A 27,355-nucleotide genomic window follows, 5' to 3' on the forward strand; every position below is an offset into this window, starting at 1 on the left:
CCTGCAGTGTCCATTGGACTGGGTATGAATTTAGGCATATATACAGCTGTGGGAACGTTTAAGAATCTTGGCTGTCCTGACTGAGGGCTAAAATAACAGAGTTCCATGGTGAATAATAGTACTTGATGGAACTTTTGAGTTTGACTACGTGAAATGTAAAGACCTGGCATGGTAGCACAGTCCTGTAATCAATCCCAGCGCTCCCAGCACTCGGAGTTCCAGGCCACCTAGGGCTATACAGTGAGACCCTGTCAAAACCAAAATAACAAGAAAAAAACATGATGTGGTTCGCAAGAGTGGGGGATTAAAGGCAGTGCCCATGAGAATTAATGTTCTCTTAAGGCGTTTATTTTCATGTTTAGAGATAAACTAGGAGCCTAAACAAGCTAGGGATTAGTAGATTGGGTACAAAACAAAACATTCCAGGCCATCTGGGTGGAAATAATTCCTTGGTACACAGTTCCATGCTGTGTACCCAGTTGAGGATTGCTGTGGCAAGGATAACTGGGCTACATAGCATCTGAAAAGAAACCTTGGGATGGCAAGGAAATGTTTACTAGGAGCTAAAGTCCTAAAGTTTAAGTAAGAATTTAAAAAAAACCTAGCGGTGGTGGCACCCACCTTTATTCCCAGCAGAGGCAGGCAGGCAGATCTCTGTGAGTCTGAGGCCAGCCTGGTCTACAAGAGCTAGCTCCAGGACAGTTAGGGCTATTACACAGAGAAACCCTGTCCCAAAAAACCCAACCCCAAACAAAACAAAAAACAAAGTAGATTTGGGAGTTACCAACATATGAAGAATGAAGAACCCTCCAGAAAGAAACTGGTCTAGAGCAAGTATATAAAACAAGGTTAGACCAGTGCAAAACTGGACTGAGTGATTACTAATACAGTTTGAATGTATTTATTACAAGTGTCACCTATAAAATACATTGGCTGTGTAAAAAAGTGTCTTAAATCACACTTAGAAAACATCTTCAATTTTACTTTTCTAAAGGTTGAGTTACAATTAATAAAAACATCAATATATGTAGAATATACATGTCTACAACCATTGGTTAGTTTACTTTGTCCTATCATTTTCTGAAGCTTTTTTTTTTTTTTTTTTTTTGGTTTTTCGAGACCGGGTTTCTCTGTAGCTTTTGGAGCCTGTCCTGGAACTAGCTCTTGCAGACCAGGCTGGCCTTGCACTCACAGAGATCCGCCTGCCTCTGCTTCCCGAGTGCTAGGATTAAAGGTGTGTGCCACCACCACCACTATTTTCTGAAGCTTTTTTACTTGGGGCGAGTTGGGAGTGGGGGTTGCTATTGGGAATTAAGGCCCCCTGAACAGTGTTCTGCCTTGATCACTCCCCCAACCCATTTTAATCACTAAAATTCCAAGTGATGTTTATATCTACTTGCCCTCCAAAGTTTCCCAAAGTACAGGCCTTTACCACTCGCACTCCAGAGGTCAACAGGCAGCTAGAGATCTGTAAATTCCAGGGCAGCCTGAATTACATAGCAAGCTACATAACAGACTGTCTCAAAAATATTCCTAAAGTTAACACAAGCTTTGTTAGGCTTGCTACGTAGTCAGTAATTTGGGAGAACACAGCCTGCTGGGTGAAAATCTGGTCTATTGAGCTCTCATCAACCCAGCTGACGTTATTTATCTCTTCATACCACTCCCAACCCAAAACTTCTCTTCAACCCCTAAACTGTTCCTCAATCTGATACTCCCAATGCTGCCCCCAACCCTACGTGCTTATGCCATTAAAAGCCTCTCTTTGGGCAGGCTGGGGAGATAGCTCAGCAGCTGCTCTACCAGAGGACCTGCATTCAAGAACCCAGCACCTACATGGTGGCTCAAAACTCTCTCCAGTGCTCTATTTGCCTCTGCAGGCATCAGGCATGCATGTGGTGTACAGACAGACAAGACACATAGGTACATAGAGACTTTTAAAGTCTCTCTTCCGCGTGAAATATGGAAAGCCTATCTCAATCCTAATACTCTCACTTTAAGAATAATGTTAAAAATTTCCCCAGTTCAACAGATGTTAACCGCTTCTGACCTTAGAATTAGAGTTTTCACTCAGTTTTAAAAATAACTTAAAGATATGTCTACATATGATCAATTAACAGTTGTATTAACTATCCAAGAGTTTTTAAATATTTGATACAAATATATGTAACATGAGTTTTAACAAACAAAATTAGCCAAGTATAGTGAGTAACACATGCCTGGAACCCCAGAGATAATTGGCAGTGGGAAACCTGAGGAATCAGTCCAGCCTGAGCTACACTAACAGACCCATCTCCAAAATAATTATTATTACTAGTTATTATTACAAGGAAAATAAGTCAGGTATAGTGGGACATGCCTGTGATCCCAGCACTCAGGAGACAGGCCACAAGAATCACAAGTACGAGGCCAGTGTGGACTTTGTATTTGAGACCCTGTCTCGAAAATAAAATAGAGAAGAACAGATGATACCAAACCTATTGTGGCAGTGCTTCTCACCCTTCCTGATGCTGCGACCTTTAACACAGTTCCTCATGTTGTGGGGACCACAACCATAAAATTATTTCATTGCAACTTCATAACTAATTTTGCTACTGTTATGAATTGTAATGTAAATATCCGATATGCAGGATATCTGGTAGTGACTCCAAAGGGGTCACAACCCACAGGTTGAGAACCATTGTATTATGGTTAACAATCACATGTTAGATATATAGTTAATATATGATATTGAAAATAAGGTTATGTTACTAAAAATATTACAATTACACTTAAGTCTGTACTGTAAGATTATTTTTTAAATGTGTCTTAAGAATCTTAGTGCACAGTAGGAAATGTAGGGCTTCCTTGATGAAGATAACGCAGACTACAGAGAAGACTCTTCTGAAATGCAGACGATCTGCTTCCCGATGTTGCCTCCGGTCATCATGGACTGGAACGCAACTGAAAAAAAAGAATAGGTCATCTGAAAAGAGAAATGTTCCTATATGTTTGTTAGAGGTCTAACACATAAAATTAGTTTGAATAATTTCTTCAGTGATTTTTCTGCCTTTTGTTTATTTGTTTTTTGTTGTTTTGAGACAGGGTTTCTCTCTGTAGATCAGATGGTCTCGAACTCACAGAGATCCACTGCCTCTGCCTCCTGAGTGCTGGGATTAAAGGTACGTGCCACCACTGCCCTGGCAAAAAAATAAATCTAAAAAGAAAAATCACTGGGTCAGGTGGTGGTGGTGCACGCCTTTAATCCCAGCACTCAGGAGGCAGAGAGAGGCAGGTGGATCTCTGTGAGTTTGGGGGTAGCATGGTCTGCAGGGTGAGTTCCAGAACAGAACACATAGAAACACTGGCCCAAGTATATATATATAAATAAATCTAGGCCTGGGGAAACAGCTTAGTGGCTAAGAGTCTTGTTGCTCTTGCAGAGGAAACAGGCTCAGTTCCCAGCACTCATGTGGTGGCTCGCACATCCCTATGAATACCAGGCATGCATTTAGTGTACAAACATGCAGGCAGGCAAGACACACACACAAGAGACTTATTTTATTTGTATAAGTGTTTTGCCTGCTGCACGTATGTAAGTGTACAACATGTGTATGGTGCCAATAGAGACCCAAAGAGGGCTCTGGATCACCTAGAACTGGTTATGAACTGCCATGTAGGTGTCAGGATCTGAACCCCGATTCTCTGAAAGAGCAGCAAATGCTTATAACCAATGAGTCATCTCTTCATAATTTTTGTGGGTTTTTTTGTTTTGTTTTGGTGTGTTTTTTGTTTCTCAAGACAGGGTTTCGGGCTGGAGAGATGGCTCAGTGGTTGAGAGCATTGCCTGCTCTTCCAGAGGTCCTGAGTTCGATTCCCGGCAACCACATGGTGGCTCACAACCATCTGTAAGGAGGTCTGGCGCCCTCTTCTGGCCTTCAGGAATACACACAGAATATTGTATACATAATAAATAAATAAATATTAAAAAAAAAAAAAAGACAGGGTTTCTCTGTAGCTTTGGAGCCTGTCCTGGCACTAGCTCTTGTAGACCAGGCTGGCCTCGAACTCACAGAGATCCACCTGCCTCTGCCTCCTGAGTGCTGGGATTAAAGGCGTACACACCACCACCCAGTTTATTTATTTTTATATTAATTTATATTTGAAACAGTCTCATTAGCTGAGAAGGCCCTTGAGTTGATTGTATTGCTTCTACCATCTGAGTTCTGGGGTTATAGTGGTTGCTAATACGCATGATTTGTGTATCATTTATGGTAGACAAGCTCTCTACCCACTGTATCCTCAGCCTCAGCAATAAGTAAGATGAGTGTGGTGGCAAATTCTTGTAATTCCAACACTTGGGAGGTCAGGAATTTAAGGTCAGCCTCAGTCACCTATCAAATTCAGAGCCAACCAGGGCTACACAAGACCCAGACTCAGAAAAGCTCTGCTACATCCCCATTCTCCCTGTAAAAAAAGAGAAACAAAACAAAGCCAAGAAAAGAAGACGTAGCTCAGCCTTGGCTATGCACAAGGTTCCATCACCACATAAACAAAAGCACAGTCTTTGTGTTAACACAGCTCTGCGGTGTCTCCACAAAGAAAAGGGGTGGGGAGCTAGGGTTTAGCACAGTGGTAAAGTGTGTTTAGCATGAAAGAGGCCATAGGTTCATTCTCTAGAACATAAAAAGAAAAAAATACCTGAAAGTAGCATTAAAAGAAAAATCAATACATGCATTGAGCACATACGTAGAAGAAATCTTCACTCATCTTACCTCCCATGTTTTCCAATCCATTTATCACAGTCTCTTTGATCTGTAATCAAAAATAGTTAGATTTAGAGTCAATGGTTTCCATAAAAGGAAACAATGCAATTTAGGATTTTGCATACAGTATAAAAATGGATAGCACCATTTTTCAGTAAAATCCTAATCCTATATTCCTGTTGTCTGATTGCTTTAAAAAAATTATACATTTATTTGTTTTGTGGGTGAATGCACATGTCGTAGCATGCATGTGGAAGTCAGAGGACAACTGGTACTCGTTCTATAGACAAGGCTAGCCTACTGATTGGTTTAAAGGCATAAACTACCATGCCCAAATCAGTTCTTACTACTTTTCTACCACATGGGTTCTGCGGATCAAACTCAGTTCATCCACTAGGCAGCAAGTGTCCACATTCACCGAGCCATCTCATTGCTGCCCCACACTAATCTTAAACAAACTATACAGGCAATTTAGCTGAAAATGATTTTGAATTTATGACCCTCTTCTGCCTCCACCTTCCAAGTACTGGGATGACAGGCCTTGCCACTACACCCAGTTTTGTTTTGTTTTTTCCCCCTCCTGGGGTGGACTAGTCTTCATGCAGGCTAAGCAAACACTCTACCAAGTTACACCCTCTAGGAAAAAAATTATCTAAGTGTATATACACATATACAAGTTTGCCTATCATTTTCAGGTTTAAAGAACATCTTATCTGGATACCAGATAAATAATTTCTAATTTCAGGCAGTGGTGGCACATGCTCTTAATCCCAGTCCTTGGGCAGGTGGCAGAAGCAGGTGGATCTCTGAGTTCAAGACCAGCCTGGTCTACAGAGTGAGTTCCAGGACAGCTAAAGCGACACAGAGAACTGTCTTCATAACAAAACAAAAAAACTTCTAATTTTGCCCAACAACTAAAATCAGAATAACCATAAAGGAAATGAATATTAAAAGGATATTTACTTAAATCTATAAAAATTATAAGGAAATAGATTATATTAAGCTGAAGTAACGTAATTGTACTACTGAGTTTACAACTGCTTTCTGTACTTTCTAAAATGTAGTATTAACTCATTCTAGTTACATAAAATTTAACCAATTCTCATTTTAAAAATATCCACAGAACATTCTGGTATGTGCTTATGTGACTTTTAAGAGAGCACAATTTCTGGGACTAGAGAGATGGCTCATCAGTTAAGAGCACTAGCTGCTCTTTCGGAGGACCCAGGTTCAATTCCCAGCACCCAGATGGCGGCTCACAACTACTTGTAACTCCAGTTCCAGGGTATCTGACACTCTCTTCAGTCCTCTGTGAGAACCAGGGCAAGCAAGTGGTATACAAAAATTTTTGTAGACAGAACATCCAGAAATAGCATGAAAAAAGAAATCAGAATTCCTCAGTACAGTTCCACAAATACTTGTTAAATTAATGAACATTACAAATTTAGATTTCAGGAGACATACCTATTGACTCTGTAACTAGTCTATGGAGAATAAAGCTTAGTAATTGTTTAGCTTTATTTTATCTGTGTTTTGCCTGCATGCACAGATGTATGTACATGTATGCACCACTGTGTGCCTGGTGCCCTGGGAGGCCAGAAGAGGTTACTGGATCCCCTGGAACTGGAGTTATGGACAACTTGTAGCAGCCATGTCAGTGCTGAGAACCAAATCAGGTCTTCTGCAAAAGTAGTAAGTGTTCTTAATCACAGGAGCCTCTACAGCCCTGAGCTTAACAAAATGTTGCATAAAGCTAATAACAGTGTTTCTCGATCAGAAGATTATGGTCATCTGGGAGGAAATTATATTCAGAGATTAACTTTTTAAACTATGTGTCTATGTGTGTGTCTCTGTGGAGTATGTGCGTGTGAGCAGTTACTTAGGCGGTTCAGAGAGGGTCACAGAGCCCCTGGAGCTGCAGTTGCAGTCAGTTGTGAGCAGCCTGACATACAAGTCGGAAAACAAACTTGGGTTCTCTGCAGGAGCAATGTGCTCTTAACCACTGAGCCAATTCTCTAGCCAATCTTTTGTAGGAATCTTTTGTAATGAAACCAATGTTTGCTATAGTAAATTCAAAAAAAAGAATGCCAAATGGCAGCAGAAATATACTTTTATTGTTAATAGAAATTTGGATTGGGGATGTGACTCAGTTGGTAGAGTACTTGGTTAGTTTTGGGTTCAAGCCCAGCACCACATAAACTGGGCACGGTAGAGCATGCCTAGAATTGTAGCACCAATGAGGCAGAGAGATAGGGGATTAAGGGTTCAAGGTAATTGTCAAGTTCAGACCCAGCCTGGGCCACAGGAGACCTGGTTTCAAAAAACAAAAGAGGGTTTACCTTTAGCTTTCCTTCTTTAAACCACTGACTCAGCTGGAGAAGTCCAGGCTGAAACTTATCTTTATAGTTTAGCACGGTAAATCTCTCTCTGTAAACAGAGAAGGAAAGAATAATGATTAGAGAATATTTCAAGAGTGAGAACCCGAGGGCAGTGGTGGCACAGGCCTTTAGTGGGAGGCGGAGGCAGGCACATCTCTGAGTACAAGGCCAGTCTGGTCTATAAAGAGTATTCTAGAATAGTCAGGGCTGTTAAACAGAGAAACAAACAAATGAACACAATCAAATCTTTCAAATTGGTAATCCCTTTTGTCTTTAAACTAGCCTCAAACCATGCCGAGTCTGGTCAGATTCAGCTTTAGGTGTAGTGAAGGAATAAGTACAGCAAACTTTGTTTATATCTGCTTATCATCTATAACCCTGGCAACAGCATTGTGATTTTTCATTTATAGATAACATTCCTTCCTAGCCTCACATGATCTCATCCAATCAAAGCCAAGTATCTATTTTCTGAGAAACAGTTAACCAAAATTTAATTATTGAACCTCTTTAAATACTTTTCAGTCAGGCGGTGGTGGCGCACGCCTTTAATCCCAGCACTTGGGAGGCAGAGGCAGGCGGATCTCTGTGACTTTGAGGTCAGACTGATCTACAGAGTAAGTTCCAGGACAACTAGGGCTGTGAAACCCTGTCTCGAAAATCAAAAACGAAACAAAAAACAACAAAAAATTTTCAATTATATTTAATAAGGAAAAAAACTATAAATGAATACATTTCCCACCTATGAAATTCATCTCCACAACCCCAGCCCCTGTGACAGCGTAGTAAGGGAAAGGTCGTGCACACACCTTGTGATGTTTCTTTCCTTCTGGATTGCTTCTGCAGCAGGGGACAGTGGAGGAGGGTAAGGCACATCCTTATTGTACTGAGAAATTTGACCACACAGGATGATGTGGCTGTTCCGATTCATCTGCACAGAGAAACACTGACAGTTACACCCTCAGCCACCTTCCTATTGATGGATTTAGGACTACATCAATGAAAGCTATTTAACTACCAGACTTAAACTTTTTTCAATTAGTTTCATTTATTTGGAGATTTACCTATGTAGAAGTACTTTTTATTTATTTGTGTATGTGCACACGCATGCACATACATCCATAAACTTTATGTTCACCACATGCATGCAGGTGCCTGTGGAGGCTAGGAGAGGGCCTTCGATCTCCCTAGATCTGGAGTTACAGATGGTTTTCAGCTGCTTGATGTAGGTACCAGGTTCCAAACTCAGTCACTCACAAGAGCTGTAAGAACTCTAAGTGCTGAGCCATCTCTCTAGCCCCTACAGATTTTATTAAGTCCACTCTGAAGGAATGTAGAATAAAAGTTTGCTGATCACCAAAAGAATTACATTAGTTGCCAGTGACCTTGCTGCTTTTTTGTACTATGTTCATTTTATTTATTTGTTTGTTTGGTTTTGGTTTTTCGAGACAGGGTTTCTCTGCAGCTTTGGAGCCTATCCTGTAAAAACTAGCTCTTGTAGGTCAGGCTGGCCTCGAACTCACAGAAATTCATCTGCCTCTGTCTATCAAGTGCTTGGATTATAGGTGTGTGCCACCACTGCCTGGCTAGTATGTCTATTTTTTTAAAGCTTTTTTTTTATATGTATATGTGTGGGTCTGTAAATCTGTATAGGTGCTGTAACAGGTCCCCAGACCTTAGCAGGTCCCGAGACTTTACCACAGCTGACTCCATGATGGAAGTAACATTTAGGCTGTTAAACTCCGCACTTTGACAGCCCCACCTGCCAAAACAAAAGCCCAATCCATCAAAGTCCATAGTTCTGGGAAAGCCTAAATGTATTAACCTTGCTTTTTGGCTTCTGTAGTTCTGCTTCTGATTAACTGTTCTTGTTACCTGAAGTATGTCAACCCAGGATATGGTTTTTGTGCTTAAAAGCTCACCCTGAAAAAGGCTTGAGGCTACACTGGGACCCAAACATGGGCCATCTAATAAAGACTTTCTATTGGCTTAAACCCATGTTCAAGTAGTCTTCTCTGGTGGACACCCCACAACTGACACATCCACGTAAGTGCCAGCTCTCCCTGGAGCTTGAGATACAGGTAGTTTGAGCTGCCTGACATGGATGCTCACACAGATTCAAACCCAGGTCCTCTGCAAGACCAGTACACACTCTTAACCACTGAACCATCTCTCCAGCCCGACCATGTATTTCTTTAGATTTAAATAATATAATCTCAACTGCAAGCAATTTTACATATAGTCAATATCTATTTATTTTTATTATCAACTGTTGATATTTTACCACACTGTCAATAAAAATATATAACATTGATAATCTATGAAAACCATCTCCCTACCAACTCAGGGGTTATGGCTGTTAGGTGATTGGTGGTTGGTGAGATACAGGACAGAATCTCAGTATTCCAGAAGTGTAACTCTTAATTTTTCACAAAAGTAAACTGAAGGTGAAAATATATCACAAGGCAGGAACTGAAATTCAGAACACAAATGTGGAATAAAATGAAAGCAAGTGTCAAGATCTTCTGTATAACTTAAACACAATAATCATGGAATTTGTCAAAATGAACACTACACTTTTATAGCTTCCCTCAGTATCAAGCAAAAATATCACAATGAATAAAATAAAGTATTGGATCTATAACGGAATGAAACCAGCAAACCACCTGGCTTATCACCGTATCACTGATGTCACCACCAACATTGTCAAAGTAGATATCCACTCCAGTTGGGCACGATTCTTGGAGCTGTGCCGCCACATTCCCATTTTTATAGTTAATTGCAGCATCAAACCCCAGTTCTGAAGTCAAAAAGAGGCATTTCTCATGCGTTCCACAAATTCCCACCACTCTGGAACAGCCAAGCAGGTGGCCAATCTAGGGAGGAAGTGTTTGAAAATTAAATGGCTTTATATTCACACAAACATAAAAATGTCAAAGAACACAAGATATTGCAAGTACAAGAGAATATTTGCCCTGGCTAATTTTCATGTCAACTTGAAACAAACTAGCATCATCTGAGAGGCGGGAACTTCAACTGAGAAAATGCCTCCATAAAATCTGACTGTAGGCAAGCCTGTAGTGGCATTTCTTTAGTGTTTGAAGTGGAAGGGCCCATTCCGTTGTGGGTGGTGCTACCCCTGGGCTGGTGGATCTGGAGTTGATTAAAAAGGCAGTCAATAGTAGTCCTCAGCTCCTGTCTCTGGGTCCCTGCCATGACTTCCCCCAGTAATGAACTGTTCCCTTGAAGTATAAGAATAGACCCTTTCCTCCCCGAGTGACTTTTGGTCGTGATGTTCCATCACATCCAGATTCACCCTAAGGCAGCACTCTGAAAGACTCTAAATGCATTTGTAAGCTCCCTCAACCCTAAGACATTTTTCTAAAACCTTATACTCACTCTATCTTGGAAAAGGGACAGTCGCCCACACATACACACACACATACTGGACTGCTCATCCCCCTGTGTCCTTGAGAATAATCTTCAAATGTAACTCCATTTTGGGAATTGAGACAAATACAACCCACAGATGTTGACTCAGTTCCTGATGTATTAATTTAGTAACTGAACCAAAGGTCAGGATGGACCACAGATGCTCTCCCTTATCACCTGACCATGCAGCTCCTCTCCTGCCCTGGAATAGACCAAACACTGCTAGTAACCCTTTGAATAAGCCAATCCAGTAAGTTGGAAAACAACCTACAGGTCCCCCCTTGTGTCTGTGGTTTTTCACTTTAAAAGATGGGCTGTAACAGCTATCGATGTCCTTCATATCCCGAACCTGAAGGACCCTTGCTTTTGCATCAATTTGTGGTTATGTGAATGGTGTCTGGAGCAACTCTCCCCTGATGTTTGGACATCTAGTCCAACAACTCATCACAATTTAGGTTTGATTACAGTGCTTTAGACTAAACATTTAAAATGCGGTGGCACACGCCTTAGATCCCAGGACTCAGAAGCAGAGGCAAGTGTCTCTATGAGTTCAAGGCCAGCCTGTTCTATATAGCAAGTTCCATAATAATCAAGGCTACATAAAGAGATTATGTCCCAAAAAAAAGAATGAAATGAAAAGAGAAAAAAATTAAAACCAAAGAGACTGAGAACAGATAATGTGATCCTTAAAAAAAAAATGTAGTTTAAAACTTACAACTTTAATGTAATTTTTTTTCAGTGACACTATCAGGTCAGAATAATGTAATTTTTAAAATAAGTAATCAGACCCAAGCTATCACTCTTAAAATTCAATAATTTTCAGGGCTGTGGAGAACACAAACAATAGCTAAAATACATTGTTTCCCATACTATAAAAGCTACTGTAGCCGGGCGGTGGTGGCGCAAGCCTTTAATCCCAGCACTTGGGAAGCAGAGGCAGGCGGATCTCTGTGAGTTCGAGACCAGCCTGGTCTACAAGAGCTAGTTCCAGGACAGGCTCCAAAACCACAGAGAAACCCTGTCTCGAACCCCCCCCCCCCCAAAAAAAAAGCTACTGTATCAGTTACTTTCTATTGCTGTGATAAAACACCATTACCAAAAGCAACTAAAGAGAGAGAGATTATTTGGGTTTACATTTCCCAAGGGAAGCAAGGCAGCAAGCAGCGGGCATGGTGGCAGAAGCAGGAAATAGACCACATCTTCAGCCACAAGCAGGAAGAAGAAAGAGCAAACTAGAAGTAGGATGAGGCCTTGAACTCTCAAAACCCACCCCTAGTGACAGACATACTTCCTCCAGCAAGGCTGCACCCTTCCCAGCCAGACAGCACCACCAAATGGGTGACAAGTGTTCAAAGGGGCATTTCTCATTCAAACCACCACAGCTACTGTGATGGCTGATCTCAACTGTCATCTTGACAACATCTAGAATCACCACCACGAAAGCAGACCTTTAGGCACGTCTATGAAGACTAATCCAGATTAGGTTAACTGAAAAGGGAAGACCCACCGAATGTAGGAGTACCTCACTGAATACACAGGAAAGAGCAAGCTGTGTGCAAGCATTCGCTGCTTTCTGTGTCTTGAGTGCTGATGCAACATGACCTGGAGCCTGGAATTGTGCACCCTGGAATTGTGCACCAAATAAAATCCTCCATCCTGGGCAGGCATTCTATCACAGCAAAGAGATGACTAACTAATATTGCTGCTATTTATAAAACATTGAACTTTCTACAGTTCTTTCAAAACATTTATTACATACCTACAATTCAATAGCTTTCTGCAGTGTCAGCACTTGGAAGGTGGAGGTAGGAGAAATAGGAATTCAAAGCTGGTCTAAGCTACATAGTAAGTTTGAGGTCAGCCAGGGAGACAAGTGACTCCATTTCAAAATATACATTAATAAATAACCTTCTTGAGGATGAAGAATTCATATTAATTTTTCTAAAATAGGAGTTTGATTTTATATTGTTGTTTGGTGCAGGTAACTGAACATAGAGCTTCATGCATGCATAGCAAGGGCTCAAAGCACTGAGCTACAACCCAACACCCCTCTTCATCATATTTTGTGAAGATGTATTTATCTGTGTGTTTTGGCTGCATGTATGTATGTGTATTGTGTGCATGCCTGGTGTCCAATAAGCCAGAAGGCAGCACTGACCTGTAGCTACTCTGGTGCTGAGAACTGACCTGAGTTTTCTGCAAGTACAATGAGTACTCTTGGTCACTGGGCCATCTCTCTATTCCCTGCTTATCTTTTATTTCAAGGAATTACAGACGGATCTCTAAGATTTCTATCCCTATACAGATGACAGAACTACTCTAACACTTGCCACATCTATTTTATTTAACAGAGAAAGAGACACAAAAACCTGGTTTTTCATATTGTTATTAACAGAATCTAAACAGGTAATAATACCATTTCTGCCAACAATGTGCAAAATAATGACATAATAAAAATTTTAAAGAAGAAGTCTGGAGAGAGGCTCAGTGGCTAAGAGCACTTACTACTCTTATAGAAGATCTGGGTTTGGTTTGAAACAGCAATATCAGGAGGCTCACAACCACTTGTAACTCTAGTCCCAAGGGATCTGACACTCGAACATACATGCATGTGCTCACACAAACACATCAAACAAAAATAACAAATCTTTTTAGTTAAGATCATTTTTATCCTTGACAAGTTCATATATGTGTATCCTATAGTTTGGTTACAGTCGACCACATTCCCTCTCTCACCTTTCCCGGTCCTCTGACTTCCTCCTTCACCGTAACAGGCCCCTCCCACTTTCAGTCTTTAATTAAGTTTAATCAGTGTTGCTTGCATATGCGTAGGTATGAGGTTATTTGCTGTATCATGGGAACTTACAAATGGCTAACTCTAAAATTAGTTACTTTTTGTGACAAACTTTTCTGTAGTCCAGGCTGGGCTTGCACTCACTAAGTAACAGAGGATAGCCTTGAACTCTGAACTTCTTCCTCTGCATTGTAAGTGCTGAGATTTCAGGTGTCACCACACTTGTTTTATGTGGTGCTAAGGATCAAACCCAGAGCTACAAGCATGGTAGGCAAGCGCTCTACCAGTTGATCTATGTCATCAGCCCTCAGTTGTTTTTTTTTTAATTGATTTTTATTGAGCTCTACATTTTTCTCTGCTCCCTCCCTGCCTCTCCCCTCCCCCTGCCAGCCCTCAGTTTTATATTCTAAATTGTACACATGGATTCTGTGATCTGCTTATGCCTTCTATTTTAGAAAAGTCAAGTAATTTTTGGAGACTTTACCTGCCCAGCCAAAGATCCACAGGCACCCGCTGCTCCACTGACAACCATTGTCTGATTGGATCCAGCAGATATGTGACCTTTCTCCTGTACCCCAATCAAGGAAGTCAGACCAGGCATACCTATAGCTCCAAGAAAATATGAAAGATGTCCATCCACAAGTTGTGGGTCTACCTGAAATAAAAGATGTACATTTTAGCCAGGCGACGGTGACGCACACCTTTAATCCCTGCACTTGGGAGGCAGGGGCAAGTGGATCTCTGTGAGTTCAAGGCCAGCCTGGTCTACAGGACAGGCTTCAAAGCTATAGAGAAACCCTGTCTCGAACCCCCCCCCCAAAAAAAGTCCATTTTAAGCAATACTGAAATCACAGTTTTAAGCCAAGAAGTCAGAGCTAAAGAATGACTAGTGTCCACACCCAACTCCCTCTGTCAGATCTCTATGCCCTCCCTGTAAGTATACTGCATCAAGACCTTTAAGGTGATACTAAGTGAGGTCAGAGAGTTGGGGACCTAATCCAATGTTAGTCCCTCCCTCACAAAGTAATATGAATGTAGACATGAGAATAAAGGAAGAAAACTCAGAAAGTTTTATATTATACTTCACCTTTTCAAGGCCATTCCCATCTAGAATGGCTTTGGTTTGCCAGGGCCAATAAAAAGAAGTCACAAAATCGCCTTTAGCCAAATGTATGTGCTTGCTCTCTTCCACAACTCCAATACCGCCACCGTCAACCACCTGAGACAGCTGCCAGGGCGCTAAGTAATCAGTGCCAGTGTCCTCGTTCATCTTACAGCGCTGGGGAGAAGAAGGCCTTCATTAAGGGACGCTCAATTTACCCAGTGAAAGAAAAGCAGGTAAGCCTCTCTTGCGCTATACCCCCCCTTTTTTTTACTCTGCAAAAATTGGGGAAACCATATACCTAGCTCTTACCAGTAAAGAAGCCTAACTGAAAATAAATAAATAAATTTAGATCTGTTCTAAATTAGAGTATGGTAATCAAGACAGTGTGGTGCTGGCATAAAAAAGCACATCGGTAAGACCTTTGAGACAGTTAGCAGGAAAGGCACTTGTCACCAAGCCTGTCTGACAACCTGAGTTCAGTCTCCAGGATCCACATGATGGAAGGAGGAAAGAACCAACCATCAGTGTCCTCTGTCCTCCACCTGTGAGCCCTGGCAGTCATGTATGTGCACATGCAAGTATGCACAAAAACACAGATTCATAAATGTCATCTTTAAAATTTTTAAAATGAGTGGAATTCATTAAGGAAACCACCTAGGGCCCATCTTTTCCTTCTGAAAGTTTTAAAGATTCATTGTTGGGTGTGTATCTGCAACCTCAGCACTCGTGGGGGGGCGAGGGGCGGAGCCAAGTGGATCCTGGATGCTTGCTTATCAGCCAGTCACCCCGAGTTTGATCCCTGAACCCACATGAAGGTGGGAGGAGAGAACTGGCTGCACAGCTGTACTCTGGTCTCCACATGTAAACAGAACACATAGGGTGGGCCTGGAGAGACAGTTCAGTGGGTATAATTAATACAATTGTTTACAGACTCAAAGATGGAAGGGGAGATGACCCTTATTTTGTAAGGCTGGTGGGATGGCTCAGCAGGTGAAGGTGCTTGCTACCAAGTCTAGCAACCTAAGGTTGGTCCCCAGGATTCAAATGGTAAAAGGAGAGAACAGACTCTTTCTTTTTTTTTTTAATATTTATTTATTTATTATGTTTACAATATTCTGTCTGTGTGTATGTCTGCAGCCCAGAAGAGGGCACCAGACCTCATTACAGGTGGTTGTGAGCCACCATGTGGTTGCCGGGAATTGAACTCAGGACCTTTGGAAGAGCAGGCAATGCTCTTAACCTCTGAGCCATCTCTCCAGCCCCCCGAGAACAGACTCTTTCAAGTTGTCCTCTGGCCAACTCACACACACACACACACACACACACACACACACAAATAAAACATTTTAAGCTGGGCAGTGGTGGCGGCACACGCCTTTAGTCCCAGCACTCAGGAGGCAGAGGCAGGTGGAGATCTGTGAGTTCGAGGCCAGCCTGGTCTACAAAATGAGTTCCAGGACAGCCAGAGTTAAAGAGTAAAATCCTGTCTTGAAAAACCAACCCCCCCCCCAAAAAAAACCAACTGACAAAAAAGTACCAAACAAACAAACCTTTCAACTACAACAAAAACAAACAAAAACAGAATTGGAAGATTCATGCTTGCTACTTTCCAAAGTCACTGTAGTCATAATAATCAAGGTAACAAGGCACATTTGAATAAATACACATATTAAAGGAATAAGGTTTGAATCTAGAAGTAAATGCTCTAATGGTCAACTGATTTACGATTTATTTATTTTTTAGTCTCACTGTAATTCAGGCTAGCATCAAACCTGCAGTGACCTTCCTGCCTCAGCTTTCCCAGTGCTGGGGTGCACGTGTGAGACACCCCCCCCCCAGTTCACAGTCAGCTTTCCCAGTGCTGGGGTGCACATGTGAGACCCCCCAAGCTCAAAGTCAGCTTTTCCAGTGCTGGGGTGCACGTGTGAGACACTCCCCCCCAGCTCACAGTCAGCTTTCCCAGTGCTGGGGTGCATGTGTGAGACCCCCCAGCTCACAGTCAGCTTTCCCAGTGCTGGGGTGCACGTGTGAGACCCCCCAGCTCACAGTCAGCTTTCCTAGTGCTGGGGTGCACGTGTGAGACCCCCCCAGCTCACAGTCAGCTTTCCCAGTGCTGGGGTGCACGTGTGAGACCCCCCTCCCAGCTCACAGCAGATTTTCAACAAAGGTATCAGGAGCAGAGTGCAGTCTTTTCAACAAACGACACCTACACAACTGTATAGTGCAATATTATTTGTTTTTTGTTTTTTTTTTCGAGACAGGGTTTCTCTGTGGTTTTGGAGCCTGTCCTGGAACTAGCTCTTGTAGACCAGGCTGGCCTCAAATTCAGAGATCCGCCTGCCTCTGCCTCCCGAGTGCTGGGATTAAAGGCGTGCGCCACCACCGCCCAGTTTATTATTTGTGTTTTAATAAATAAAGGCTGCTTGAAGATCAGTGCAAAGCAGCCAGACTAGCCAGCGATACAGGCCAGGCAGTGGTAGTCACACCTTTAATCCCAGCAGCCACACTAGTCAGCCATGGAGCGCAGGTGGTGGTGGCTCACACCTTTAATCCCAGCACTAGAGAGGAATATAAGGCAGGATGAGACAGGAACTCACTCTCTTTCAGTCTGAGGATTTCATAGCAGTAAGAGCTCTCTAGTGGCTTGGCTGTGTTGATTTTCTGATCTTCAGGGTGGACCCCAATACCTGTCTCTGGGTTTTTATTGTTCATGCTACATAACTGTGTATTCACCAAAAGACCGAAGCTGAACCCTGTGATGATTTATTCATCTGGGATGTCAGTGGGGTTGTAATTCAATATGCTTACCTAACATCACCTGGAATATGGAAGCATCCGCTCCTTCTCTGGAGTGGACGTCTTTGCTCTGCCCTTAGACTTCAGAGCTGTTCTTTGGCCTTTGGTCTCTGGGACTCACATTCCCAACGGACAAGTGTAGCAGGCTCCAGGCCTTTGACCTCGGAGTAAGACTTTCATTATATGTTCCCCTGGTTCTCAAGTCTCCTTCAGACTTGGACTGAGCCAAGGCCTCCCTGGTTTTCTAGTGGACTTTTCAGTCTCCATAATTGTGTTAGCTATATCTAGAAAACAAAGACTATATAACTCAATAATACAGATCATTTTTTAAATTTTCCATGAAATGAGACATTTTTCTGTTCTTTAATCAAATTTATTGTTATTTTTTAATGTGAATGAATGTTTTTCCTGCACCAAGTGTATATCTGATGGCCAAAAAGTTCAGAAGAGGGACTTGGACCCCTATAATTAAAGTTACAGACAGCTGTGAGATACCATGTGGGTACTGGGAATAGAACCTGGGTCCTCTGCGAGAACAGTAATTGCTGTGAACCATCTCTTCAGCCCCAAATAATTCAAGTTTAAGATGTTTGTGTACTCTAGGTAGGTATTTCTTCAAAGACATACAAGTGGCTAAAAACCACATGGAAATATGCTCAAAATTAATCGTTAAGAAAAATGGAAAACAACCCACAATGAGATACTTCTTCACACCAAGTATTATGTCTATAAGTGTTAGTGAGTGTTAAGATGGGCATGGTGGCACATGTCTTTAATCTCAGCACTTGGGAGGCAGAAGCAGGTGGATCTCTTGAGTTCAAGAGAACTAGAGGACTATACTGAGAAACCCTGTTTCAAGAGACCAGGAAAAAAAAGACATCATTTCTCAAATAAACACAATAAAATTCTGATGCAACAACACTAAAACATAAGAGCAGAATTATTTTCATCAATTACAACACCCCGCTTCTTACCATGTAAGGATCCACAGAGAGGTAGAGAGTTCTAACCTGAACTTGTCCTTCACTGATATTATCTGCTAACCTGACTTCTTCCATCCTGAAGTTCTCTGCCACTGGATTTCCATTTTTCCCTAGATTTTCAAGCAAAAATATGAAGTTAAAACATTGCTTTTTTCCCCCCTAGATCGTCCAACTCAGAGAGATCTACTTGCCTCTGCATCCCATGCTGGGACTAAAGGTGCACAGCGCCATGCCTGGGAAAAGTTACTTTCTCATAACATTTTCTAAAGTTACCCTAGGATTTAAAGTGCTCCCTTCTAATTCAAACAAGGGTAACTCGGGATAAATTTTCAAATAGTTCCCATCACTCTTGAATTTAAGTTCAGAAATACTCTTGCAAACTAATTTTGTTTTTAAAAAATGATTATAGAGCCGGGCGATGGTGGCGCACGCCTTTAATCCCAGCACTCGGGAGGCAGAGGTAGGCGGATCTCTGTGAGTTCGAGACCAGCCTGGTCTACAGAGCTAGTTCCAGGACAGGCTCCAAAGCCACAGAGAAACCCTGTCTCGAAAAACCAAAAAAAAAAAAAAAAAAAAAAATGATTATAGGTATATAATATATGCTGTTTCAAAGTAGGAAGACTCTGAAAATGAAAAATCCCACTCTCTTGTGTAGCTGGGTGGTGGTGCACGCTTTTAATCTCAGCACTCAGAAGGCAGAGGCTATGGAGTCTGAATTTGAGGCCAGCCTGGTGAGTTCCAGGCCATCCAGGGCTACACAGTGAGACCTCTTTAAAAAGTGGGAGGAAGTGAGGACAGAACGCTGGGAGCTAAGGGTGGGACACAGGATGACTGGAGAGATGGCTCCGTAGTTAAGAGCATCTGCTGATCTTCCAGAGGTCTGGGGTCTGATTCCCAACACCCACACAGTTGCTAACACGCATCTGGAACTCCAGTCCCAGGGTATCCAATGCCCTCTTCTGGCCTCCATGGGCACTGCATGCACAGGGTGCATAGGTACACATGGGAGCAAAACCTCAAAAAAAATTGAACTCAACTTTTAATTATGGAGTTAAAATTTATAAAGTAATAGAAAAGCCAAAAAAAGTTAAGTAATCTTTCCATCTTCATTTTAAGACGAACGGCTTACATGAACATTTACTATTTTGCTTTTAAAGTCTTAAAGATAAGGTAACTAGAAAACTTGAGGTATAAGAAAAATGCTTAAAGTCAGGCAGTGGTGCACACCTTTAATCCCAGCATTCAGGGAGGCAGAGGCAGGTGAATCGTTGTGAGTTCAAGGCCAGCCTGGTCTATAGAGTGAGTTCCAAGACAGCCAGGACTGTTACACAGAGAAACCATGTCTCAAAAAACTAACCAACCAAACCAACCAACCAAATAAATAAAATGTTTAAACAGACACTAACATCACCGAAGTGTATTCATTGAATTATGTTTAACAAGAGCAAACTTCTTTTCAAGAACCATCAGATTTCCAAGATGGGATCCAATGTAAAGGTCTAACTATTCACTATACTAAAACCAAGGGCAGAAAACATGGTGAGCGGGCAACAAGACAGGACTACAAAAAAGTGGGCCCACACTTGGATTGCTGCCACACCTAATTTTCTATGACCCAGGGAGATGTCAGTATTGACAGAAGATGGTGTATGTCTCGTAAAACAGAAAAGCCAATGTAAATAATCAGTCACACCAACCACAAGGAAAAATCCAAAATTAGACACTTTCAATATAACTTTCCGTGATTCAAATGGCCTTGAAAAGTTAACATCTGGGGCTGGAGAGATGGCTCAGAGACTGAGTGCTGACTGCTCTTCCAGAGGACCCAGGTTCAATTCCCAGCACCCACATGGCAGCTGATCACTGTCTGTGACTCCAGTTCCAGGGAATCTGACAACTTCATACCAAATACATATAAAATAAAGTTAAATAAGTATTTAAAAAAGGAGAAAAGTTGACATCTGAAAACGGAATATGACATAAAGTATCTAAGTAAATGTATCTAACACATTTACTAGTCTTTTTCTTTCTTTTCTTTTTTTATTTATTTTTTGAGATAAGGTTTCTCTGTGTAGCACTGGCTGTCCTGAAACTCACTCTAACCTCAAACTTAAAGATCTGAAATTTACTAATCTTAATTTACTTTACTACCTTAGTTTACCACATGGATATCATGTCAATTTTTATTCTTCTATTTCCAGGAATGATTACAGAGACCAGGACTGCTCATTTGTCACAGACGATACATACCAGGTCGGGAGTTCAATACTACTCTCTGTACAATCATCGCTCTATCTGTGCAGGAGCCTCACAAGACTTCTGTAGGAAATAAATCCTGTAATTATAAAAAAAATCGTTAGATATGAAGTATTTAATTAAAAAAATTTTCAACTCTTGAGTTCAAAGTCAGCCTAGTCCATAAAGCACGTTCCAGGATAACTAGGGCTGTTACACAGAGAAACTCTGTCTTGGAAAACCAAGGAAAGAAAAATCTAAAACTCCATTTGTGCTTCTGAATGGAGAGAAAAGGTCATATTTAGAATCTAAAAAGAGCTAGAGAGAGTGCTCAGTGGTTAAGAGCATTGGCTGCTCTCAGTTTCCAGCACCCACAGGGCAGCTCACAACGCCAGTGCTGGGGATCTGTCACCCTCTTCTCTCTCAGGCACCACATGCATGTGGTGTACAGACATACACAAAGGCAAAACACCAATACCCATGAACTAAAAAGAGCAGAATCTAAAAAACCATATAATACTCTCCTGTCAGTTTGCTTCCTAATGTAAACATATGGAGAAAATAGTAACTAAGTCCAATCAGAATTCTTAGCTAATAGGATCAAGTTCATCATGTGTCATGGATAATTCTGAGACATTTGTCTTCACACCGTCAGGATTAAGCATTCTACTAAGGCTTGATTAAAAACAAACATACAACAATAGCCCCAATTCACATTCCTCCAGAATCAGGCAGTTAGTCAAGCTATAAATGAAAAACACTAGCCGAGGACTGGAAAAACAACTCAGCAGTAAAGCACTTGTCCAACATGTACAACCAGGATGGGATCCCAAATATCAGAAAACAGACTAAAAACTTAACCGCTTGGCCAGCAAGATGCCTCCATGTACCAGAAAAGGCTCCTGATGCCAAGCTTACTGACCTGAGTTTATCTCCAGGATCCACATGACTTCCAGAAGTTACCCTTTGATCTCCACATGTGCCGTGCCATACACACAGCCCTGATACCCACACAAAATAAATTTAAAAAAATTTAAACTGTTTAGCTGGACATGATGGTGCACAACTTTAATCCCAGTACTCGGGAGGCAAAGGCAGGTGAATTTCTGGATTCGAGACCAGCCTGGTCTACAGAGTGAGTTCTGTAGACAAGGCTACACAGAGAAACTCTGTCTCAAAAAGCCAACAACAACAACAACAAAACTCTCTTCAACTGTAATACAACCAATTTTTCAAAGGTTCTTTCGTGTTTGTGTTCTGAGTGTGTATGCCAGGGTGTCCCAGAGACCCACCTTCTCAGTGACAGAATTACTAACAAGCTTTCTTTTTTTTAAATATTTATTTATTATTTATTATGTATACAATATTCTGTCTGTGTGTATGCTTGCAGGCCAGAAGAGGGCACCAGACCTCATTACAGATGGTTGTGAGCCACCATGTGGTTGCTGGGAATTGAACTCAGGACCTTTGGAAGAGCAGGCAATGCTCTTAACCGCTGAGCCATCTCTCCAGCCCCCAACAAGCTTTCTTTTTCTCGGGGGTTTGAGCTTATTTTGTTGTTTTACATTCTTGTTTTGGTGGGAGTGGGGCACGTATACTGTGGTGTGCATGTGGTGGTTCACGTATACTGTGGTGTGCATGTGGTGGAGCACGTATACTGTGGTGTACATGTATGTGGTGGTTCACGGAGACTGTGGTGTGCATGTGATGGAGCATGTATACTGTGATGTACATGTATGTGGTGGTTAATGACCTTCTGCAAGAGTCAGTTCTCTTCTTCCGCCAGAACGTGAAGACTGGAGAGATGGCTCGGCTGTGAAGAGCACTTGCTGCTCTTGCACAGGACATGGGTTCCCTTAACACCCACACAATGCCTCACAACTATTTCTAACCCCAGTTCCAGAGCACCCAGTACCCTCTTCTGGCTCCCTGGGCACTAGACATGCACTTGATGCACATGCAAACACTCATACATAAAATACATGTAAAAAATGACATGTTTAGGACTGGAGGTACAGCTTAGTGGTAGAGCACTTGCCTGGCATGTATGAGGTCCTAGCTTGAAACCTAGGATCAAAGGGAAAAAACTAAATGTCTGGTGTTGGTAACATTCAGTAAGGTCGGATGATGAATGCAGAAACACATCCTACTCTTTTAAACTCTCTAATGTACATACTGATAATCTCACTAGTGATGGCAGAAATGGCTAGCTGATCTCAAACTCATTCTTTCCTTTGGGATACTCTTCATCAGAATAAAATACTTTCCGGCTTTCCTTTAAAGCAAATCCCATTATCATCCTGTTTCACTCAAATATCCTTCAGTTAAGTTTCTGTACAACATAAATACTGTGCCATTAGTGACAGAATCAGCAGCACAGGTAGCCTCCTGCCCCTAACATCCAGTGCTCAAACAGCCCAGACACTGGCAGCTGATGGCCAGCGTCAGCACTCAGGTTCACACATTGCAGCAGGGGCTCTCTTTCCTTTCTATTGCATGCCGTTGCTTTGTTTCGTCACTTTTGTCTGTAAAGTCCTGACTGTTCCTCACTGTGACTTTTTCTTCTATCTTCTTGTCCTATTTGACAGTGATAGGTAGATTAGGTAGATTTAGAGGATAATGAGATTCAATTTCTCTTTCTTCACCCCACCCCCCACTAGGGATCCTGGCATGCAGGAGGCCAGATTCTTTTTTTGGGGGGGGGGGCAGGAATCTTTTGTTGTTTTGTTTTTCGAGACAGGATTTCTCTGTAACTTTGGAGCCTGTCCTGGAACTCACACTGTAGATCAGGTTGGCCTCTGCCTCCCGAGTGCTGGGATTGAAGGCGTGCGCCACCACCGCCCGGCACAGGACAGGAATCTATGCGGTGCTGTCTATCTTACCTCACCATGTCATTTAGTCCGTGGGAGACTTTTCTTTTTGAGATGGGGCTGCTGGGTGTTCACATTCCCGAGTTGGGGTTCAGGGCTTCCCTGGCCTTATCGTCTTAACTGGCTGCAACTACAAGTACATTTCATCACATCCTGCCGGGCACATTTCCTATGGAACTGCCATGTATAGAAGTCACATAAAAATTAAAAGGCGAGTTTATTCCAATGCAGTTGGTCAGACTGTCCTGTGATGGCTGAATTTTCAAAGGACCAGTTCCAATTGCCTCAGTCTCTTTCCTGTGGCTGTGAGGAAATACCCTGACAGAGGCAACTTCAGGGAGAACAGGTTTGTTCTGGCTCACGGTTCAAGGGTACAGTCCACCGTGGAGAAGTCACAGCAGGTGATGGAGGCAGGGTCACAAGACACCCCAAGAACCAGAGACAGTGGATGCTGGTGTCCAACTAGCTTTGTTCTTTTTATTCAATCCAGGACCCAATCAGAGGAAACAGTGCCAATCTGAGGGTGAGTCGACCTCCCTCAATTAACCTAAAGTCAAGCTAAGTCCTCGCAGGTGTGCCCTGAAGCTTGTCTCCTCAGTGGTTCTGATCCCGACGATCAGTGTTAACCGTCAGACAGTGAAATTTCGTATTTGTTTACTTTCAGCCTTGTTTTATTTCCCTAAAATAATAGAGCCAACAGTGATGCCTACCACTTGTGATCCCAAGAAGGTAGAGGCCAGGGAACTGAGTTCAAAGTCAGCCTCAGATACATAACAAAATTCCAGGCCAGCCTGGGCTACAAGAGACTTTGTCTCAAAAAAACAACATAATATGGCTAACAGGGTACTATATGCCTGTAATACCAGAACTCCAGAGGCTGAGGCCTAAGGATCTCAAGTTGAAGGCCACCTAGATTACAGGAGAGATCCTATCTACAAAAGAAAAATCTATGGCTTGACTACACATGTAGCTCAGTGGTGAAGCTCCCCGAAGACAAGCAAAGCATTCAAAGACATGACTATGATATGACAGGCCTGCATAAACATGGCTCGTCATCATGACAGGTGCCATTGCGGGTCCTTCTGTTTTAAATCAGAAATCTTCACCCGCCAAATATAACTGATTAGTGAAGGACAACCAAACTCTTGACAGCTTAACAATCAACCTTGATTTACTCACAAAATTTCCACCTAGAATACGACAGGCCAAATTCAAGATCAGAAGGGCAGTGGGGAAGAGCCATGGCAGAGCCGGTGGAGGTGGGTGGGGGTAAGCCTCAGCAATCCCATTTGCCTGTTAAATTAAGTGGGTTTGTAACTGGTGTTACTGTTCTAAAATAATACCACCGAAAGATCTGCTTAGTCATAGAAAAAAACCCTCTTGAGCGCCCAGCTCACTGAGCAGAGAACATGTTGTTTCTAGCCAGGTGGGACCTCTTGGTTTAGTTCCTAATGTTTTCAGGTGCCCAAAAACTGGGTGAGTGAGTTTTGCTTCCCCTAAGCATGATATAGTATAGCGTACATTTGTAATCCTGGTTATTGGGCAGGACTGGGATGGCAAGTTCAAGGAAGGTCTGAGCAAATTCGTGAGAACCTGTCTCAAAATAAAAATGAAAAACGAACTGGAGATAACAGTCCAGTAGTAAAAAAAAAAACAAACAAAAAAACCCCAAAACATTTGTTTAGCATGCATGGGTGTAGGTGTCCTGGATTCAATCCCCAGTAGAGAAAAAAATGAATTATTAATTAGTTTGCTTAAATTCAACTTCCTACTCAAACACCACCAAGATGAAGTTAAAAATGTCTCCTCTTCCAAGAAGTTATAAGGGGGGGCTGAATGACTTGTCCGTGGTCGCACAACTTGGCACTCACACTTGAACCCATTCTAACACACCATTTCACAACATGAGCTTCCTAACGCGATGCTGCGGAATCGAATCCAGGCCCAACACCTTTTTATAAAAGACGCCTTGGGTTCAGCTGTATCTTGTCCGACCATTCTGCCCCCAGAGGATTCGGCTGGCCTTTCCTCTGCCCTCTCTGCCATCATGTTAGATTCCTACATGGTTCTTCCTTCCCTGGGAAACCCAACCTTCCTCTGTAGCTCCTACTACCAACCACTTTCATAGAAACTGACCAGAATTTCAAGCCGAGTGCCTAGGTCCTCAGCACCAAGAGCTTTTGACAAGATTTAAGTATATCCCTATGCACACAGTAGGTGCTCAATAGATGCTCAAATCTGAGGCCCCTCAGACAATCATGCCCAACCCTGACAACTCTTAAACAGCTGCTTATCGGGCATTCTCTAGTCTAACGTCCCAGGCTATACCGCGGGTGTCGCCAGGAGCTCGGTGAGGAAGCCCGCAGGTCACCCTCGGATCGGAGCTTTCTCCTCCTCTGTGGGTTTCATCCGACTTCCGGCGGGGCGTCCGGATGCAGTGACCCCCCCTGCACGACCGTCCGCTTGAGATCTCGCGAGATTTGGTGACCAGCAAGGCGCCTGCTGGCGGGACGACCCTTGCCCTAGAACCACACTACGCAAGCGCAGGGCTAAACTGGCTCTGCGCTCCCTCCCAGGAAGGGACCTGAATTTTAGACGGAATCTCGGGTCCCCAGGGTCGGGGAGAGGTGGAAGGAACAGCTGGTGTGTTGCTAGTCTAGGCAGGAGTATGCATAAATTAACGCCCGTTGGTGTTCCGCGGCGTTACAGCCTACGAGTTCACGTCAAGTCCCGGGTGTCCTCTTCTCCCCCGGACGGGAACCCACGTCCTGGCACCTCCTAGACAGGCGCGCTGACACTCACAGCCCCAGCCTCTAGAAGGAATTTTACTCGTGGACTCGCTGAGTCTTAGGTTGGGAACTTACAGTGAGGCAGCTGCCATCACGCCTAACCCTTGTTATGTGGTTGGGGAAACTGAGGCCTAGAGGACTGGAGCAGTGGTTCTCACCCTCCCTAACGCTGCCACCCTTTCATGCAGTTCCTCATGTTGTGGTGGCCCCTAACCATAAAATTATTTCGTTGATACTTCATAACTGTAATTTTACTACTGTTATGAATTGTAGTGTAAATATCTGTGTTTTCTGATGGTCTTAGGCGACCTTTAGGGTTGTTGAACCCCAAAGTGGTCACAAGGTTGAGAAACATTGGATTAGTCCCTAGAGAATATGGTTGGATCATCTACCTTTAAGCCAGTTAAGGACAGTGCTGCCCAGAGACCTTTAGTCTTTTTCATACACACACACACACACACACACACACACACACACATTCTCTCTCCCTCCCTCCCTTCCTCTCTATCTCTCCCTCCCTCCACTCCAGACTGCTTAAAAATGGTTTACAGAATGTATATTGATTTCTTAGTGTAATCATTAAGCTTCTCTTCCTAAACTGGGCTGACTTGAGCAAGGCTTGTTTCTAAGATAACTTCGGATCTCCGGGAGCTGCGGACCCTAGCAGACCATTCTGAATGGGGCAGTAGTAGGAAGCTGTTAACACGGTATTCCCCCCCCCCCCCCCCCAGCAAGAGCTAATGGCACAGCACTAACTCTGGTATAGAGTAGCTGAAACCTGGCAGTTGTGGCAAATGCCGTTAATTCCAGCACTCGGGAGGTAAAGGCAGGCGGATCTCTGTGAGCTTGAGGCCAGTCTGGTCTACAGAGAGAGTTCCAGAAAAGCCAAGGCCACACAGAGAAGTCTGTCTCGAAAAACAAAACAAAACAAAACAAAAAAAACCAAAAAAAAAAAAAAAAACCAGAAAAAGAGTAGCTGAAAAATGAGTGCCGACAGCAACTGGGCAGCTACCAAACGAACTAGAGCCTCTGGTAGCAGTGCATCCAAACATTTTCACCTCGTTTGAAAAACCTCAGGAAAGGGTGAGGAGGATGTTATCACTGTGGAAACGTCTTCCGGCAGGAACTGCTCTCTTAGTGGTCAGATGAGCGAACCGGAGGAAAAGGAGATGCTCCGATAGACTAAAACAGATGGGAGAGAAAGAGGTAGTCTATCGCTTATGTCTAAAAC

At 42.8% G+C, this 27,355-nt stretch overlaps 1 protein-coding gene across 5 annotated transcripts; it reads right to left on the reverse strand.

The window, feature by feature from the left end:
* Positions 1 to 955: 955 nt before the first annotated feature.
* On the reverse strand, positions 956 to 25,796 carry Ptgr2 (prostaglandin reductase 2). Of its 5 annotated transcripts, none has more exons than XM_041658090.1 (11): positions 25,664 to 25,757; positions 23,348 to 23,465; positions 20,481 to 20,565; positions 18,222 to 18,340; positions 14,434 to 14,625; positions 13,831 to 14,001; positions 9,787 to 9,996; positions 7,930 to 8,051; positions 7,085 to 7,172; positions 4,755 to 4,794; positions 956 to 2,943 (listed from the first exon to the last, which is right to left on the reverse strand). In XM_041658090.1, the coding sequence occupies exons 3-11, from the start codon at positions 20,515 to 20,517 to the stop codon at positions 2,867 to 2,869; spliced, it is 1,056 nt and encodes a 351-aa protein (XP_041514024.1). In that variant the 5' UTR covers positions 20,518 to 20,565; positions 23,348 to 23,465; positions 25,664 to 25,757; the 3' UTR covers positions 956 to 2,866. The 5 variants fall into 5 exon arrangements, with proteins under 5 accessions (XP_041514024.1, XP_041514021.1, XP_041514020.1 ...); XM_041658087.1 differs by lacking the exon at positions 23,348 to 23,465 and adding an exon at positions 22,504 to 22,532 and having other exon boundaries at positions 25,664 to 25,746; XM_041658086.1 differs by lacking the exon at positions 23,348 to 23,465 and having other exon boundaries at positions 25,664 to 25,796.
* Between the last annotated feature and the right edge of the window lie 1,559 nt (positions 25,797 to 27,355).

This window comes from Microtus oregoni, unplaced genomic scaffold (genome assembly GCF_018167655.1).
Source record: "Microtus oregoni isolate MIOR12 unplaced genomic scaffold, Mior012 000009F_ref0000495, whole genome shotgun sequence".
Taxonomy (NCBI): Eukaryota; Metazoa; Chordata; class Mammalia; order Rodentia; family Cricetidae; genus Microtus; species Microtus oregoni.